Source organism: Trichechus manatus, unplaced genomic scaffold (genome assembly GCF_000243295.1).
Source record: "Trichechus manatus latirostris isolate Lorelei unplaced genomic scaffold, TriManLat1.0 scaffold00001, whole genome shotgun sequence".
NCBI classification, from domain to species: domain Eukaryota; kingdom Metazoa; phylum Chordata; class Mammalia; order Sirenia; family Trichechidae; genus Trichechus; species Trichechus manatus.
The window spans coordinates 43,377,252-43,394,130 of record NW_004443937.1 but is presented as its reverse complement, the minus strand read 5'-3'; the positions used below and the strand labels follow the sequence as shown (position 1 = coordinate 43,394,130).

General features: G+C 43.8%; 1 protein-coding gene and 1 non-coding gene across 2 annotated transcripts in view; both read right to left on the bottom strand.

Annotated features, from left to right (window-relative positions):
- The window catches only part of ATXN7 (ataxin 7), a 113,929-nt gene extending 97,238 nt beyond the window's left edge, over positions 1-16,691 (bottom strand). Inside the window, exon 1 of the mRNA XM_023727726.1 lies at positions 16,628-16,691. Within this exon, the coding sequence (XP_023583494.1) occupies positions 16,628-16,646 (19 nt within the window). The 5' untranslated portion in view covers positions 16,647-16,691. The remainder of the gene's footprint in view (positions 1-16,627) is intronic.
- Positions 1,181-1,287, bottom strand: LOC111819794 (U6 spliceosomal RNA). The gene has a single exon (XR_002823374.1). It is a non-coding gene; the product is annotated as a U6 spliceosomal RNA (small nuclear RNA).
- Positions 16,692-16,879: the final 188 nt, after the last annotated feature.

The following is a 16,879-nucleotide window of genomic DNA, read 5'->3' as shown; positions in this document are numbered from 1 at the left end:
TGCAGGCAAGAAGGCAATGGGATGACATATATAAAATCTTGAAAGAAAAAAATTGCCAGCGAAGAATAATATATTCTGCAAAACTCTCGTTCACATATGATGGTGAAATTAGGTCATTTCCAGATAAACAGAAATTAAGGGAATATGTACAAGCCAAACCAAACTTACAAGAATTATTAAAGGGAGTTCTTTGATCTGAGAACAAACAACTTCAGCTCACAGGCAGAATCTCGGACACAAGATCGTACCAGTCAGATACCAATCTAGGAAATGAACTCTCAAGGACTATCCAAAACCAAAAGAAATACAACAGGGAATCAGAGCAGGTAATCAGTAAATTACAACAACATCAAAACAATAAAAGAGGGAATAAACGGCATAGGTATAGAACCTTCTAATGGGGAGGAAGCCAAGGCAATGCAAAGTAATGGTAGACTGCTTCAAACTTAGAAAGATAAGGGTTAAATTCATGGTAACCACAAAGAAAGTTAACGAACATAAAAATAAAGAGGAAAAACATAAAGTCTCGCAAAAACAAAACCTACAAAAACAAAAGAAATGAAAACAAAATCCACAAACAAAAGTAACTCAGCACAAGAGAATAAGAAGAACAAAGAAAACGTCAGCACCACAAAAAAACACTACAAAATGACAGCAACAAACTCACATCTATCAATAATTACACTTAATAGCATTGTTCACAATAGCAAAATGATGGACACAACCTAGATGCCCATCAACAGATGAACGGATAAACAAACTGTGGTACATACACACAACGGAGTACTATGCAACAAGAAAGAACAACGATGAATCTGTGGACCATCTCATAACATGGATGAAACTGGAGAACATTATGCTGAGTGAAATAAGTCAATCACAAAAGGACAAATATTGTATGAGACCTCTATTGTAAAAATCCATGAAAAAGTTCACACACAAAATGTAACAATCTTTTTTGTTTTTTTATTGTATTTCAGGTGAAGGCTTACAGAACAAATAGTTTCTCATGAAACAGTAGGAACAAATAGTTCCTCATGAAACAGTAGTACACATATTGTTTTATGACACTGGTTAACAACCCCACAACATGTCAACCCTCTAACTTCTCAATGTTTTTTTTTTTTTTGGTGAAAATACACATAGGCAAAGATACATCATTCCAAAAATTTCTACATGCAAAAATATGGAGCGCTTCACTAATTTGCGTGTCATCCCTGCGTAGGGGCCATGCCAATCTTCTCTGTATCACTCCAATTTTAGTATATGTGCTGCCGAAGCAAGCACAAAATGTAACAATCTTTGTTGGTTACCAGGAATGGGAGGGGTGGGGGGGAAACACTAAACAGGCAATAGATAAGTGGTATCTTGGGTGAAGGGTGAGACAGTACACAATATAGGGGAAACCAGCACAACCTGTACAAGGAAAGGTCATGGAAGCTCCACAGACACATCCAAACTCCCTGAGGACTGAATTGCTGGGTAGAGGGCTGTGGGGACCATGGTCTGGGGGAACATCTAGCTCAATTGGCATAACACAGTTTATAAAGGCAATGTTCTACATTCTACCTTGGTGACTAACGTCTGGGGTCTTAAAAGCCTGTGAGCAGCCATCTAAGATGCTCCACTGGTCTCATCCCTTCGGGAGCAAGGGAGAATGAAGAGAACAGGATACAATGAAAAGATTAGCCCGAAGGACTAATGGACCACAGCTACCAAGGCCTCCACCGGACTGAGTCCAGTACAGCTAGATGGTGCCCAGCTACCACCATTGACTGCTCTGACCTGGATCACAACAGATGGTTCTGGACAGAGCTGGAGAAGGATGTAGAACAAAATTCTAACTCACAAAAAAAAGACCAGATTTACTGGCCTAAAGGAGACTGGAGAAACCCCGAGAGTATGGCCCCCAGACACCCTTTTAGCTCAGTGGTGAAGTCATCTCCGAGGTTCACCGTTCAGCCTGGGAGTGGACAGCCCCATAAAACCAAATGAGACTAATGAGGTACAGCAGTCCAGGGACAAGGGCCAGAAGGCAGAAGGGGGCAAGGAAGCTGGTGATAGGGAACCCAAAGTTGAGTAAGGATAGTGTTGATGGCTTGTGAGGTTGTTAACCATCGTCATAGGGCAACATGTGTACTAACTGTTAAATGAGAAACTATTTTGTTCTGTAAACCTTCATCTAAAGTGAGAATAGCAGCACAAGTGGAAGAGCGTAGTCGATGTCACTGAACCGTGCATGTAGAAATTTTTGAAATGGTGCATCTTTGGCTATGTATATTTTCACCAAAAAAAAAAAAAAAAAGGTCGAGAAGGGAGAGGGTTGACATGTTGTGGAGTTGTTAACCAATGTCATAAAACAATATGTGTACTACTGTTCTGTAAGCCTTCACCTGAAGTACAATTAAAAAAAAGAAAAAAATCTGGCCAATGAAAACCTTATGAATAGCAGTGGAGCACTGTCTGATATACTGCCGGAAGATGAGCCCCTCAGGTTGGAAGGCACTCAAAATACAACTGCAGAAGAGCTGCCTCCTTAAAGTAGGGTTGACCTTAATGACATGGATGGAGTCAAGCTTTTGGGACTTCCTTTGCTGATGTGGCACGACTCAAAATGAGAAGAAAAACCCGCAAACAACTGCTAATAACCGGAACATGGAATGTACAAAGTATAAATCTAGGAAGGTTGGAAGTTTTCAAAAATGAAATGGAACACATAAAGATTAATACCCTAGGAATTAGCGATATCCTAGGCGTAACAGAATTGGCCATTTTGAATCAGACAGACTTATGGTCTACTATGCTGGGAATGAGAAATTGAAGAGGAATGGAGTCACATTCATCAACAAAAAGAATATTTCAAGATCTATCCTGAAGTACAACTCTGTCAGTGATAGAATAATATCCACACACCTACAAGGAAGATCAGTTAATACGACTATTATTCAAATTAACGCAGTAACCACTAAGGACAAAGATGAAGAAACTGAAGATTTTTACCAACTTCTGTAGTCTGAAATCGATCAAACATGCAATCAAGATGCATTGATAATTACTGGTGATTGAAATGTGAAAGTTGGAAACGAAGCAGGATCGGGAGTTGGAAAATATGGCCTTGGTGATAGAAACGACACTGGAAGATTGCATGACATAATTGTGCAAGACCACTGACTTATTCATTCGAAATACCTTTTTTCAACAACAATAAATGGTGACTATACATGTGGACCTCACCAGATGGAATACACAGGAATCAAATCGATTACATTTGTAGAAAGAGACAATGGAGCAGCTCGATATCATCAGTCACAACGAGGCCAGGGGCTGACTGTGGAACAGACCATCAATGTTCATACGCAAGTTCAAGCTGAAGTTGAAGACAATTAGAAGAAGTCCACAAGAGACAAAGTATGATGTTGAGTATATCCCACCTGAATTTATAGACCATCTCAAGAACAGGTTCGAAGCAATGAAACACTAATGATCGAAAACCAGACGAGTTGTGGGATGACATCAAGGACATCATACGTGAAGAAAGAAAAAGGTCATCAAAAAGATAGGACAGGAAGAAAAGACCAAAAGGGATGTCAGAAGAGACTCTGGAACTTGCTCTTTAATGTAGAGTAGCTAAAGCAAAGGGAAGAAATGATGAAGTAAAAGAGCTGAACAGAAGATTTCAAAGGGTGGCTCGAGAAGACAAAGTATTATAATGACATGTACAAAGACCTGGAGTTAGAAAACCAACAGGGAAGAACATGCTCAGCATTGCTGAAGCTGAAAGAACTGAAATAAAAATTCAAGCCTCGAGTTGCAACAGTGAAGGATTCTATGAGCAAAATAATGAAAGACACAGAAAGCATTAGGAAGATGGAAGAAATACACAGTTACCGTACAAAAAAGAACTGGTCAATGTTCAACCGTTTCAGGAGGTAGCATATGATCAAGAGCTGATTGTATGGAGGAAGAAGACAGCATACCAACTGATATGTTTCAAAAACAGATGCAGTGCTGAAAGCGCTCACTCGTCTATGCCAAGAAATTTAGAAGACAGCTACCTGGCCAAGTGACTGGAAGAGATCCATATTTGCGTCCATTCCAAAGAAACATGATCCAACAGAATGTGGAAATTATCAAACCATATCACTGATATCATATGCAAGTAAATTCTTGCTAAAGATAATTCAAAAACTGTTGTAGCAGTACATCAACATAGAACTGCTAGAAATTTAAGCTGGATTCAGAAGAGGACATGGAACAAGGGATATCACTGCTGATGTCAAATGGACTTTGGCTGAAAGCAGAGAATATCAGAAAAATGTTCACCTGTGTTTTACTAACTATGCAAAGGCATTCAACTGTGTGGATCATAACAAATTATGGATAACATTGGAAAGAATGGGAATTCCAGAACACTTAATTGTGCTCATGGGGAACCTTACACAGACCAAGACGGAGTTGTTCGAACACAACAAAGGTATACTACGTGCTTTAAAATTAAGAAAGGTGTACGTCAGGGTTGTATCCTTTCACCATACTAAATCTCTATGCTGAGCAAATAATCTGAGAAGCTGGACTATAATACATGAAGAACAGGGCATCAGGATTGGAGGAAGACTTTATTAACAACCTGGATATGCAGATGACACAACCTTGCTTACTGAACAGCGAAAAGGACTTGAAGTACTTACTGATGAAGATCAAAGACCACAGCCTTCCGTATGGATTACACCTCAAGATAAAACAAAAATCCTCACAACTGGGCCAATAAGCAACATCATGATAAACAAAAAATACTGAAGTTGTCAAGAATTTCATTTTACTTGCATCCATAGTTAATGCAGGAAACTCTAGTGACATGGTGGTTTAAGTGCTACGGCTGCTAACCAGAAGGTCGGCAGTTCGAATCCACCAGGCCCTCCTTGGAAACTCTATGGGGCAGTTCTACTCTGCCCTAAAGGGTCACTATGAGTCGGGATCGGCTTCCTGCCACATGACGCGCTCTCCACTACTCACCTTCCAACGCTGCAGCAACTTCTAGGTTATCCCACAGCAATGCCCCACCTCAGAAGCTCCTCCCCTACGAGACTGACTGACTCATCCTTCAAGGCTCAACAGAAGCTCCAACTCTCCCCTTCCGCTCCTCCAGGAAGCCTCCTCATCTGACCCCATCCCCTCCCCACGCTCTGACAGCACTCTACCTGAAGCTGTTACAATTCCTGATTTTCTGGACTCACACTCTGCTGACTGGGGACCTCACAGGGAGTTTGGATTTTCTTCCACGGTGCTGGGAACTCTCTAAAGGATGCACAATTGCCTGTTTCCTTGGCTATCTCCTTGTCTGGATACTCTGAGAAGAACGACAAAATCCTTCCTCCTGCCTACTCTCAACTCATGACCTGTCGACTTCCCTCTTCCTTCACAGAAACGCCAAAACAAACCATCTTATCATCCCACAATTCCACGTCTCCACCTGCAACTGACTCCATACACATTTCCTCTTGTTACAGGGGAAGAAAGTCCGTGATTCTATCCAAGACCAACCTGTCCACTTGGGCTCTAGGTTCCATCCCCTTTTGCCCACTCAAGGATTATCCCTCTTTCTCACGTCTTCAATATCTCCTTCACTCCTGAATTACTCCCAGTAGCAGACAAACATGTCCTAATACTATCCAAAAACAGTTTTAAAATCTCCCTTTTGCCCCATGTCCCTGTCCTGCTATGGCCTCTTTCTCCATTCCCTTTCAAAGCGAACCCCCTTAAAGAGCTGTCCACACTTGTCTTCCCCACGTCCTCAACTCCCATTCTCACATTCCCTCCAACCAGGTACCTGCCTCTCCAACAATCCTGAGCACAAGCACGGCTGTAGTTGCCTCCATACTTCCAAAGCCAGAAATCAATTCTCTGGCCTCACGTTACTTCGCAGCAGCATCTGATACCCGGGATCGCTTCCTGTTAAAAGCATTGTCTCTTCTTGGATTCTGTACCAGCACACTCACTTGGTTTTCCTCCCATCTCACTAGATTCCTCACCCCTCCTGCAGGTTCCTCCTTACTGCCAGGCCCCTGAATGTGCAGTAATCCCAGGCTCGGCTCCTGGCCCTCTTGTCTTCTTTATCAACACTCCTTAGGGGAACTCACCCAGTCCCGTGGTTTTCAGAACCCTTTGTACACTGACGCCACAGACGGCCCCAGCGCCTCCTGCCCAGGCTGCTCCACCAAGCCCCATGCTGCATATTCAACAGCCAGCACCACAGCTGGATGCGGATGCCCACAAGTATAAAAACAGAGCTCCTGACCCTGTCTCCCCATATTCTCCACCATTCCCTGACTCGTTAAAGGGCACCATTCAGTGATGTGTGTGAGCTCCAAATCCCAGTTCTTATCTTTCTCTTTCACCACACATCCAAGTTTTACTAAATCCTATCAAGTCTACCTTTGAAACACATCCTAAATGGGACAACTTCTCAGCATTGCTACTGTCATCCCCAGAGTCTAAGCCACCATCCCTCTTCATCTGGTCAACCAGCTACACCCCCCCTCCCCCAATCCATTCACCATATAGCAGCCAGTGGTCTTCACACAGTAGGAGTCCGATCACATCATCCCCCTGTAGAAGAGACTTTCAGTAGCTTCCTGTCACAGTCACGATAAACCCAAACTCCTCACCTTGGCCTCTGCAATCTGACCTTTGTGAGCATTGGCTCCCTCCGTCTTCCCCGCCCCCACCTCAGGGCCCGTGTACCTGCTTTTTCTTCTGCGTGGACCACTCTTCCTCCCCTCCCAGATGTCCCAGCAGCTGCTGCTTCTCACTCAGTTCTCAGCTCCAATGCTAAACCCTCAGAAAAGCCTTTTTCAACCACGTTAGCTAGAAACCGCCCCCACGCCTCACTCATTAGCCTACTTCACTGACATTTCAGCACCTAAGCGTCCTTGATAACATCTGTGTATTAACTGTATCTTGCTGCACGAGAGGGCAAGGGCTCTGATTGTTTTGCTCCATGTCTGGCACCTATCAGAGAACCTGGCACTTAACGGGTAACTCCACCTTTGTATCAGGAGGGACCCGTCCCTGGAGAAAGACATCAGTGAGAAAGAGGAAGACCCTGAACAAGACGGGCTGACACAGTGGCTGCAACAATGGGCTCAAGCATAACAATTGTGAGGACGGCGCAGGACCGGGCAGTGTTTCGTTCTGTTGTACACGGGGTCGCTATGAGTCGTGATCAACTCAACAGCACCTAACAACAACCACCATATGTATTTGCTGACCAACTGCCTGACTCGGGGGTTAGGGCTGTGCTTTCTCACCCTGTTTACAGTTGTATCCTCAAACTCTAGCTCAGCATGAGGCAAAGAGAACACACCTGTCAAATGTCTGTGGGGTAAAAGTTGAATGAATGAAGTTAAGGCAAAACAGTCAGAGGATCCTCAAGAAAAGCACCACACTGGACAATATATCCTGATGCCTGCCGAAGGGCAGGGTTTGCAGCTACTCAGGAGGTCAAATGACCAGGCTAGAAGTTTGAGTCCTGCCTGTCAGTAAGTGCCCGAAGTAGATATATGGGAGCCCTTGATCAAGTACCAACTGCCCGAAGTCCAAGGCCTGTACTGAAGATTTAAAAGTGGCCAGAGTGGATTACACAGAATGATGACTTTCGTGTTCCGTTCTTCCATTATTATTACTATTATTTACACGAACACGTATTAATTTCTATAATAATATTTTTCCATTAAAACAAATCTGTCCATGTAGTTTCCAAAGAGAACTAGATAACTTAAATAGAAAACTCCTTCAAATTAAAAAGGAAATTTTCAAGAATTGAAAAGGCAATGTTCTAAATTCCCTCATCGGGCAGAAAACCCCATGACCACCACAACGCATAGATAAAATCATATAAGCAGGAGCCTTGTGCGTCCGTCTCAGCCATTTCCCAGCTTAGTGAGGATGACTTCCTTCTGTTAGCTGTCCTTTACCTTTCTTACCCAGGAGAAGGGGTTTGAATAGCATTCCGAGAAGTCGTTTAGAGAAATACCAAGTACAGGCTTCCAGAGGAGAGCAAGTGCAGCTCTGCACACGCAGGGACGGCACTGGGCTTCTCTCTGCAAGTCAGAAGAGATGACCAAAGAGGAAATAAGAAATGTCAACTTCCGCTTCTGTTACTAAAGTCCAAGAAAGCTTGAAACTCGGGTTCATCTGCTACGTGCCGCTGTCCTGAACGCGCCAACCTTTCCTCTCACTGCCTACCTCGTCTGCCAAAGGAAAGCTAGCATTTTCCCCTGCCGCTCCCCCAATTAGCAGCACGCTCACGACACTGCATTTTCATTATGTACAAAAATAATAAAATTAGTAACTAACATTTCTTAACAGTTACTCAGCTAAACACTATACAAGCTGTTAACCTGCATTATATCTTTTAATCCTCCCAAACACTATGAAGTACTAACCCTAAGCCCATTTTACAGGTAAGTCAACTAAGGCTCGGAAAAGCTATATAATTTTCCTCAAGTCACTCACCTACTCCAGCTGAGATCTGAAACCAGTTTGTTTAACTCCAGAACCGGAGTTCCCAATAAAATACTGCTTCTGTTTAAAGCTGCCTCATGCACTTACCATATGGAACCGCTTTTCTACATGACCCCCAGTAACAGCACACAGAGGCAGCGCCATGGAACGCATTTTGGGAAACAACGATTTCAATCAGTGGTTCTCAGACACCAAACGAAACAAACAGCAGTCTTGGAGAAGTCCACAACGAAATGAGAAAAATGACGATGCAATGAGTCTTTCCTAAAACTAAACTTTTCAAATTTAAAGGATTATCTTTTATTCCAAAACAATGTCCTTCCTACCTTTATGATGACAAGTAAGTGAAATGGGTGAATGAAAATGCTGGCAACCCTGAGTTTGGTATCCCCAAATTACTTCTGACATTTCCTGGTCTGAAATAGCAAAGCCTGGGAACCACCAGTTAAACACACTCTCTTCTTCCTACCACGTTACTGGCAGTCAGGATGATGGAAAACTGCTGTGCAGCCTGGGAGGGAATAGTTTCTGTTTTAAGATTATGAATCTAACTGATAATAAACTACTGCTTTTTCCTTGCCATATGCTTACATGTAAGAGAAAAAGGATTTCATGTTAACAGGGTGTTTATTACAAAACAGAACAAGAATACTCAATCTAGTTTTATGCTACGGGCGGCTGAAATGCAAAAATCATTCTTCTCCTTTTGCTCATTTATAATAATCCCTACTGTACAAGATAAATATAAATGTAACCCTCTGCCTTTCTCTCTAAAGTACAGTAACTTTAACTGTTAAGTCTACTAACAGGCTTCCTTTTCTCCTTAGAACTTCAACCAAAAAATACTTTAATAATCAGAGGGGCACATTTATTAGAAATGCTGCCATAAACTTTGAATATCAATGTGATTAAAAGCAATCTTATGCTGAAATGCTATTTAAATAGTGAAATTTCACTTCTCCCTTTTTAAAGGATTTTTTTTTTCCTTTTTGGAGGCACAAATCCCAGATGACTGCGTCTGCTACCTGCCGGAACCTTAGCTTTCACGTAATCTTTTTTTAAAGCCAGTTACTTTCAACGCAAACCACATACACCCCCTTCCCCACCAAAGAAAAGATGTTATAAAAGAACTTCTACATAGGACATATAAACTCTTGCAAGGCACAGCTAGGAAAAGGCTCTGACGTCCTGATTTAAATTTTTTTTTTCCAAGGTCAGTATTTCAGCCAAGATAATGTCAGGGAACCTAAGAGACCTGCCCAGACTCACGAAACCAGGTGCGCACTCTGGAATGGGCTCAGCACGGCAGAGCGGTTGGGCACGTGGGTAGTGGAGATAGACAGAGCTGTTACAGATCTCCCTTAAATGCTCTGTGACATTGCAAGTTACCTCACTTCTCTAAGCCTCAGTTTCCTCATCTGTAAAACGGGATTAATGATGACATCCACATCACAGGACTGCTGGGAAGACTACACAAGGTAAAACACGTGCCAGCACAAGGGAAACGTGCTACGAACTTGAGCTGTCCACATTCACACATGAGCACTGTGCCATGTGGACATCAGGAAGTGGGCGTCCTTATAAGAAATGAGACTACATAGCAACATGTGGTCGCACTCCGTAATGATGCGCGAATACCTCACACTTCCCGCCGAGATTAGAGTTTACAAGAACCACTCGAGACTATATGTGGTACAGCTTGGAAACCCCATCCTACTGCAGAAACACGTGCTTGACTTCCACCCACTGTGAAGCCTTGGGGGCTCAGGAATTCGGCATGGATTGAGCTCAGAAAGCACAAAACCTTAAAGATGTGGGGTCTGAGGACACGGAACGCTCCCTTCCTGAATCAAAACGCAGACCTGTTTCCTGGAGAATTCTCCTTATGATTCCCAAGTCCTCCAACAGGGCTTCCGATTCTCCAAGCGAGCTCGAGGTCAGGGATTCTAAGAAAACTCAGTCAGACACCCTTCTGAAAACTCACGGAAGATCTACACAGGCTCTTTCTCCAGAAAATTTACCAACCACACAGAGGCTTAACAGGACCCGAGCACCACCCTCACAGTCCAAAACTCCTGGAAACTAAGAAACACTGTGTTGATGCTCTGTATTCAAACTGCCTTTATGCAGATGACACAACCTTGCTTGTCAAAGTGAAGAGGACTTGAAGCACTTACTGATGAAGACCAAAGACCGCAGCCTTCAGTACAGATTACACCTCAACATAAAGAAAACAAAAATCCTCACAAGTGGACCAATAAGCAACATCATGATAAATGGAGAAAAGACTGAAGTTGTCAAGGATTTCATTTTACTAGGGTCCACAATTAACACCCAGGGAAGCAGCAGTCAAGAAATCAAACGACGCACTGCACTGGGAAATGTGCTGCAGAAGACCTCTCTAGAATGTTGAAAAGCAAAGATGCCACCTCGAAGACTAAGGTGCACCTGACCCAAGCCATGGTATCTTCAACTGCATCATATGCATGCAAAAGCTGACAATGAATAAGGAAGATAAAAGAATTGACACCTTTGATTTATGATGTTGGTGAAGAATACTAAATATACCATAGACTGCCAGAGGAACAAACAAATCTGTCTTGGAAGAGGTACAGCCAAAATGCTCCTTGGAAGCGAGGATAGTTGAGACTTCGTTTCACATACTTTGGATATGTTATCAGGAGGGAACAGTCCCTGGAGAAGGACATCATGCTTGGTAAAGTAGAAGGTCAGCAAAAAAGAGGAAGACCTTCAACAAGATAGACTGACGCAGTGGTTGCAACAATGGGCTCAAGCGCAGCAACGATTGTGAGGATGGCACAGGACCAGGGAGTGTTTCGTTCTGTTGTACACAGGGTTGCTATGAATCGGAACTGACTGAATGGCACCTTATATACATGTATATAGGTATACAGATAGACATGTAAAACAGGTGTACGCCCCAGGAAAAAAAAAGTGAATGACAAAGGTGGACAACTACAGGAACTTACTCCATATATTTCCTTCTATCTCAGCACATTTCTTTAACATCGAATAAACTTTGGTTTAAAAATATTGGACTTTACAATTTTGAATTTTCTCCCCCTCAAAACAGTTCAAAGAGAACTCAAATCACATTCTGCAAAACCGTTTCCTTTCATTAACCAAAGAACTCATTGGAACAGGGGTTAGTAACCTTTTTCTTGTAAAGAGTGGGACAGTCAATATTTTAAGCGTAGAGGGTTGTATGGGCTCTGTCATACCTACACAACTCTGTTGTACATTGTATTAAGAAAGCAGCCATACACAATAAGTAAATGAATGGGCATGACCGTATTCCAATAAAACTTTATTTATGGATACTAACATTTGAACGGCATAAAATTTTCACGTGTCAGGAAACCTTGTTTTGACTTACTGTTTCAACTGTTTAATGATACAAAAACTATTCTTATCTAGGCTGCAGGCAGAATTTGGCCCAGGGGCTGCAGTGCCTTAGAACAGCTGAGGTGCTGCAGGCGGAAGGATCCCTGCTGTCGGAATATCTATCTGGGACGCCAGGGCTCCTTCACCCAAGGGTTAGTGCAGAACTTACTGGTTGGGAATAATACACAAGAACTGTCGGCAAGGATGCCGCCCGTCATCACCCCAGCGCTGACTACCTGCAACTGAATCACCTGAGAGTCCCTCAGATGTGGGTTTGTGGTCAACAAGCACTCCAGATGATTCTGACGCACACCAAAACCCAGGTCTCACTGGTTCCTGTCCGAGGCTTAGTGTGGCTCTCCACCTGAGAGTAACAGACTGTGAGCAGGGCCCTCTGCCAGAGCCCTTCCACACCCATGGAGATCAGAAAGGGCAGCCTGGCGTGCCTCAAAAGAACGGGCAGTACATTCAAGGGCTCCATTTGGCAGGAAGTAAGTTCAAGTTCATGCAAGCATTGAAAAAAAAAGAAAGAAATATGATTCCTGAGACCTGCTTTGCAATTATTCAGTGTGGGGAGTGGAGAAGACATGAAACAAGATTGGGCCATGACTTAATAATTTTTCAAGATGGGGGATCGATTCAAGGAGGTTCATTAAAATAGTTTCTCTACTTTTATTATGTTTCAAATTGTCCATAAGAAAAAGGGGGAAAACAGGTAAGAGGCACCCTAGGAAGAAACGCTTCCCACTTCAGGGAGAGGCTTTTAGGTCTATAATGTAGTGCCTCTAACAACTACTTCACGCGAACATCTCTTCTGATTTCAATTACCTGCCCAGGAACCATCCCCCCAACCCCCACCCCGGGAAGAAAAAAGTGGTACTGTTATGTTGACTCAGTCTGTGTCAGCTGAGACTGCCCACCTCTCCAGCTCTTCTTTCTTTTTACCTAGCTCCCTGCAGGTACCAGCCAACCTCTTTGCCATCCTGCCTTTGACTCGACTCTGTTAATTGCAGTGTGGCTATCTCCCCGGGTTGCTACCCTAAATAGCAGAGATGAGAGGTGCTGGCCTGTCTTCACCCTCTCTGGGAAGTATAAATGGAGTGCTGAACTCAAGCAGAGCAATAGGAAGAGGCACTGAGAGAGGCCTCGCCTCCCCACTCCCCGGGGTCCATGAAGTGCCCACCCCCACAGAATAGGTACCAGCTTTCTTAGGTCACAATACAATGGAAAATTGGTCATTTGAACCATTCACCCTTGAGTGACTCAACTCAACCTTCCCAGTAGTCCAATTCAGTCATTTTGAACAAGTCTGCATCGAGCACAAACTGCATGCAGGAGCTAAATATGCCTGAACAAACAAGGCACCTGCCCACAGGAAGCCTGCTCCAATGTAGCAGCCGTCGCATAATATAAACTTTCCAAAGGTGGGAAGAAAAGCATTTGGAGCAAGGAAAAGTACCTGGCTACTGCACAACAGGTGGACTGAAGAGAAGTCAGGGATGGCTTCCCAAAGAAAATGTTGTTCTTCCAATTCCACTGTCAACTCCCACAATCCCACGATGAAACTGTATGTATGTGTGTGTATGTAAAAAGAACATAAAACTCGCTGCCATCCAATCGATTCTGACTCATAGCAACCCTATAGGACAGAGTAGAATTGCCCCATAGGGTTTCCAAGGAGCGGCCGGTGGATTTAAACTGCCAAGCTTTTGGTTAACTGTCAAGCTCTTAACCACTGCGTATGTATATTCAATTTGCTGTGAAATTAAGATGTTTACTGTTTTGATTTTTTTAAGGCTCTCTTTACGTTCAGGCATTAATATGGAAACTTTAATCAGTTATTCATACCATTTAATTCAATCTAAACATAATTTTGTTGAATCTAGAATTTCACAAATCACCTTTAAAACAAATAATTTGTCTTCTGAGTATTGTCCTTAAAAAAAAAAAAAAAAAATCAAAATGTACTATCAATCTTTTCCCACCAAAATCAATTATGCTGCCAGGTTATAGAACAAAACAAACAAAGCTATAAAAATATGAGAATGCAGAGAAAACAATTAGGTGGACCTCTGAAATATTACTGAAATTTTATTCTAATTTGCCATCCTGGGCTAACAGAAGGAAAAAAAACAAATCAAACAGTTGTCATGGAGTCGCGTTTAACTCATGCCACCCCAGGCGTGTCAGAGTACAACTGTGCTCCATAGAGTTTTCAATGGCTAATTTTTCAGAAGTAGATTGCCAGGCCTTTCTTCTGAGGTGCCTCTGGGTAGACTCAAACTTCCAACCTTTCAGTTAGCGGTTAAGTGCATCAACCGTTTACAGCACCCAGGGATTCCATCTGTATCTTGTTTGGAATTATATATATAAGACTCCAAAATGCCTTTTCTTCAAGGATATCATCTGAACCAAAAACAAGGGGATACAACTGTCCAGCAATTTTTTTATAATATTAAAATGTGTTTTTATTTCTCACACAGCCGTAATGAGCTGTCTGTTTGGACAGCATAAAGGCCCACTGCGTGACGGCTTAGAGCAGATTCTTACACTGCCCAGAAAATCCACCAAGTCACAAGCAAATCAAAACTGACTGAATTTAAAACTGCAGTCTCTCCTTGGAGCAAGCATGTGTGAACTCCAACCAGCCTGGTAGCTATCGCATCCTGTAAATGGCTAGAGCAGCCGAAAGGAAAAAAGGCACCTCTTACAAAGACCGCAGCTCTGGAGGCACAGCGGTTAAGAGCTACGGCCGCTAACCAAAAGGTCAGCAGTTCGAACCAGCCACTGCTTGGAAACCCTATGGCACAGTTTTACTCTGTCCTATAGGGTCGCTAAGAGTCGGAATCAACTCAACAGCAACGGGTTTGGTTTTGTTTTTTGTTTTAATAAAAACTACTACTTTAACAGGTCAGAAGTACATGACCCTTCTGTGCCTCAAGTACGTAGATAGTTAAAAGGTCTCGTGTCTTTGTGGAAAACGTGATGAATGAAAGTCTCAGAAGAAAATAACAAACAGACAAAAAGCAGATCTACGTCACTGTATCTGGTTGGTTTTCAGTCCAGGCAAAGTTGCCCAGTGAAGCAGTGATACACTTACTCACCCTTCATAGGGGAATTACCGATAATTAGCACCCTATTTTCTCACAGATTTAGGAATCTATTCTGAGAAACTATCCACACCCAGAGAAAGAAAACTATGACCAAGTGCGGGTCCGGTCCGCTGAAGCTCTCCTCCAACTGCTCCAATGATTCTAATTGTCTGAGCCCAGGCAGCCTGCCAGTTCAACTCCAAAACCGGAGAAACAACTGATTTTTCCTATTGCAACATCGCCAACAAGTCCTATGCTTTCCGTCTCTTTCCTCGGCTCTCAAACACCAACACTCATTTTCAAAATCCACTAGTTTGCTCTATAATCTAATCCAACTGGAAGCCCTCTCAGAACTGCCATGGGTAGGTATCACTCTTCTTCACAGTTCCAAGAGGCCAACAAGCGGCCAATTGAAAAAACAAAGACTAGGAGCCCGAAAAAAAGACAGGTGCCACAAGCAAGACAGAAACGTGAAGACAGGGTAACAATGAGCCAGCTCTGGGCTTTAACAGCTTCCAGTAGCCAAAGCCGTCCCTACTCTTGAGCCCTGGGCAAAAACTCTGCCAAAATACATGGCTACAGGTGAGAAATAAGACTGCACTGGGGAATACAAACTCAGTAATTTGGATACCAAATCTCACTCAACGCCTCGTCCTCACTCCCACTGAAGACAAACCTGAGACTGAGCCTGAAGTTGAACAGGTGGACTGTGCTCAACAAGTCTTTTCTGACCAGTGTGCCCAGGCCTGGAGCTCGCCATGCACAAGAAAGGCTGACTATTCAAAGAAAATCTTAAAGCAAAGTCTGACAGTTTCTAGGTGCCTCCTCTGCCTTTCTCATTTGGAGTCACACTTTTAGCTACAGATATTTCCCTAGAGTATCCTTTTATCCAACAGTTTTATTAAACACTGACAAATAATTGGATTTTGACTGCTATAGGCACTAAAAGCATGTTTCACCCCTATAAATTCTAGCCTTTTCTTTCCTGAACTTGGCAGCCTCACCCACAAACAAAAACAAGCAAGCAAGCAAAAGCTGACCAACTCCTCCTCGCAATAACAATCACTTTGCAGCATGCTAAACTTTGTAACTTAAATCTCAGACGGTACAGCGTCACCTTTCTTAAAGATGAAAATCCATTTTGATTGCAGCAGAAATTTTCAGGTGACATGGTTTCCTTTCCAGGGCATCCCCCTAAGCATTAGTAGAAATGCTTGCCAAAGCTGAGAATTCTTTCCTCCGCTTGTTATTCTCCGTAAGAGGGTCAGACCTGAAGAGATCTGGGTTAAACTGGCTGCCAGGTCCCTGTGCTCAGCACGCAGCAATGGAAGGTCTTCTGCAGTCCTGCGAGCCGGCTACCTATCACTCGCCACTCAGCGGCAACTCGCCGGGCCCCCACTCAAGGGTGCCGGGATGCTCCCTACTACAGGAAGTCCCCGGAAACCAGATTTTCCAAACGCTCTGCCCCTTGCCCTCCTTCCTCCTCGGGCGGCATCCTCGCGTGGGGGAAGCAGTGGTAAGGTGGGCTAAAGTTTCAGGCCCCCGTGCAGCCGGCAGGGGAAGTTCCCCGGGACCTGCAGAAACTCCATCAGGGGGGCTGGACTCACCTTCCCGACAGAGCCCCATGACTTCGCGGTTTTTCCCAAACTCCTTGAAACTTTCGTCCAATTCCGTCCCTAGGAAATACACACACACGAGGAGGGTAGAGGCAGGTCAGTGGCCGGAGTGGGACGCACGTCACGCACGCACGGGCTAAGTGCGGGCACCTCAGCGCTCCCCAAGCGGGCGACAGCGTCGCTGACCCCCCGAGGGGGCGGGCAAGGGGCAGGCGGGCGAGGAGAGCAGCTCGGGACCGGGGG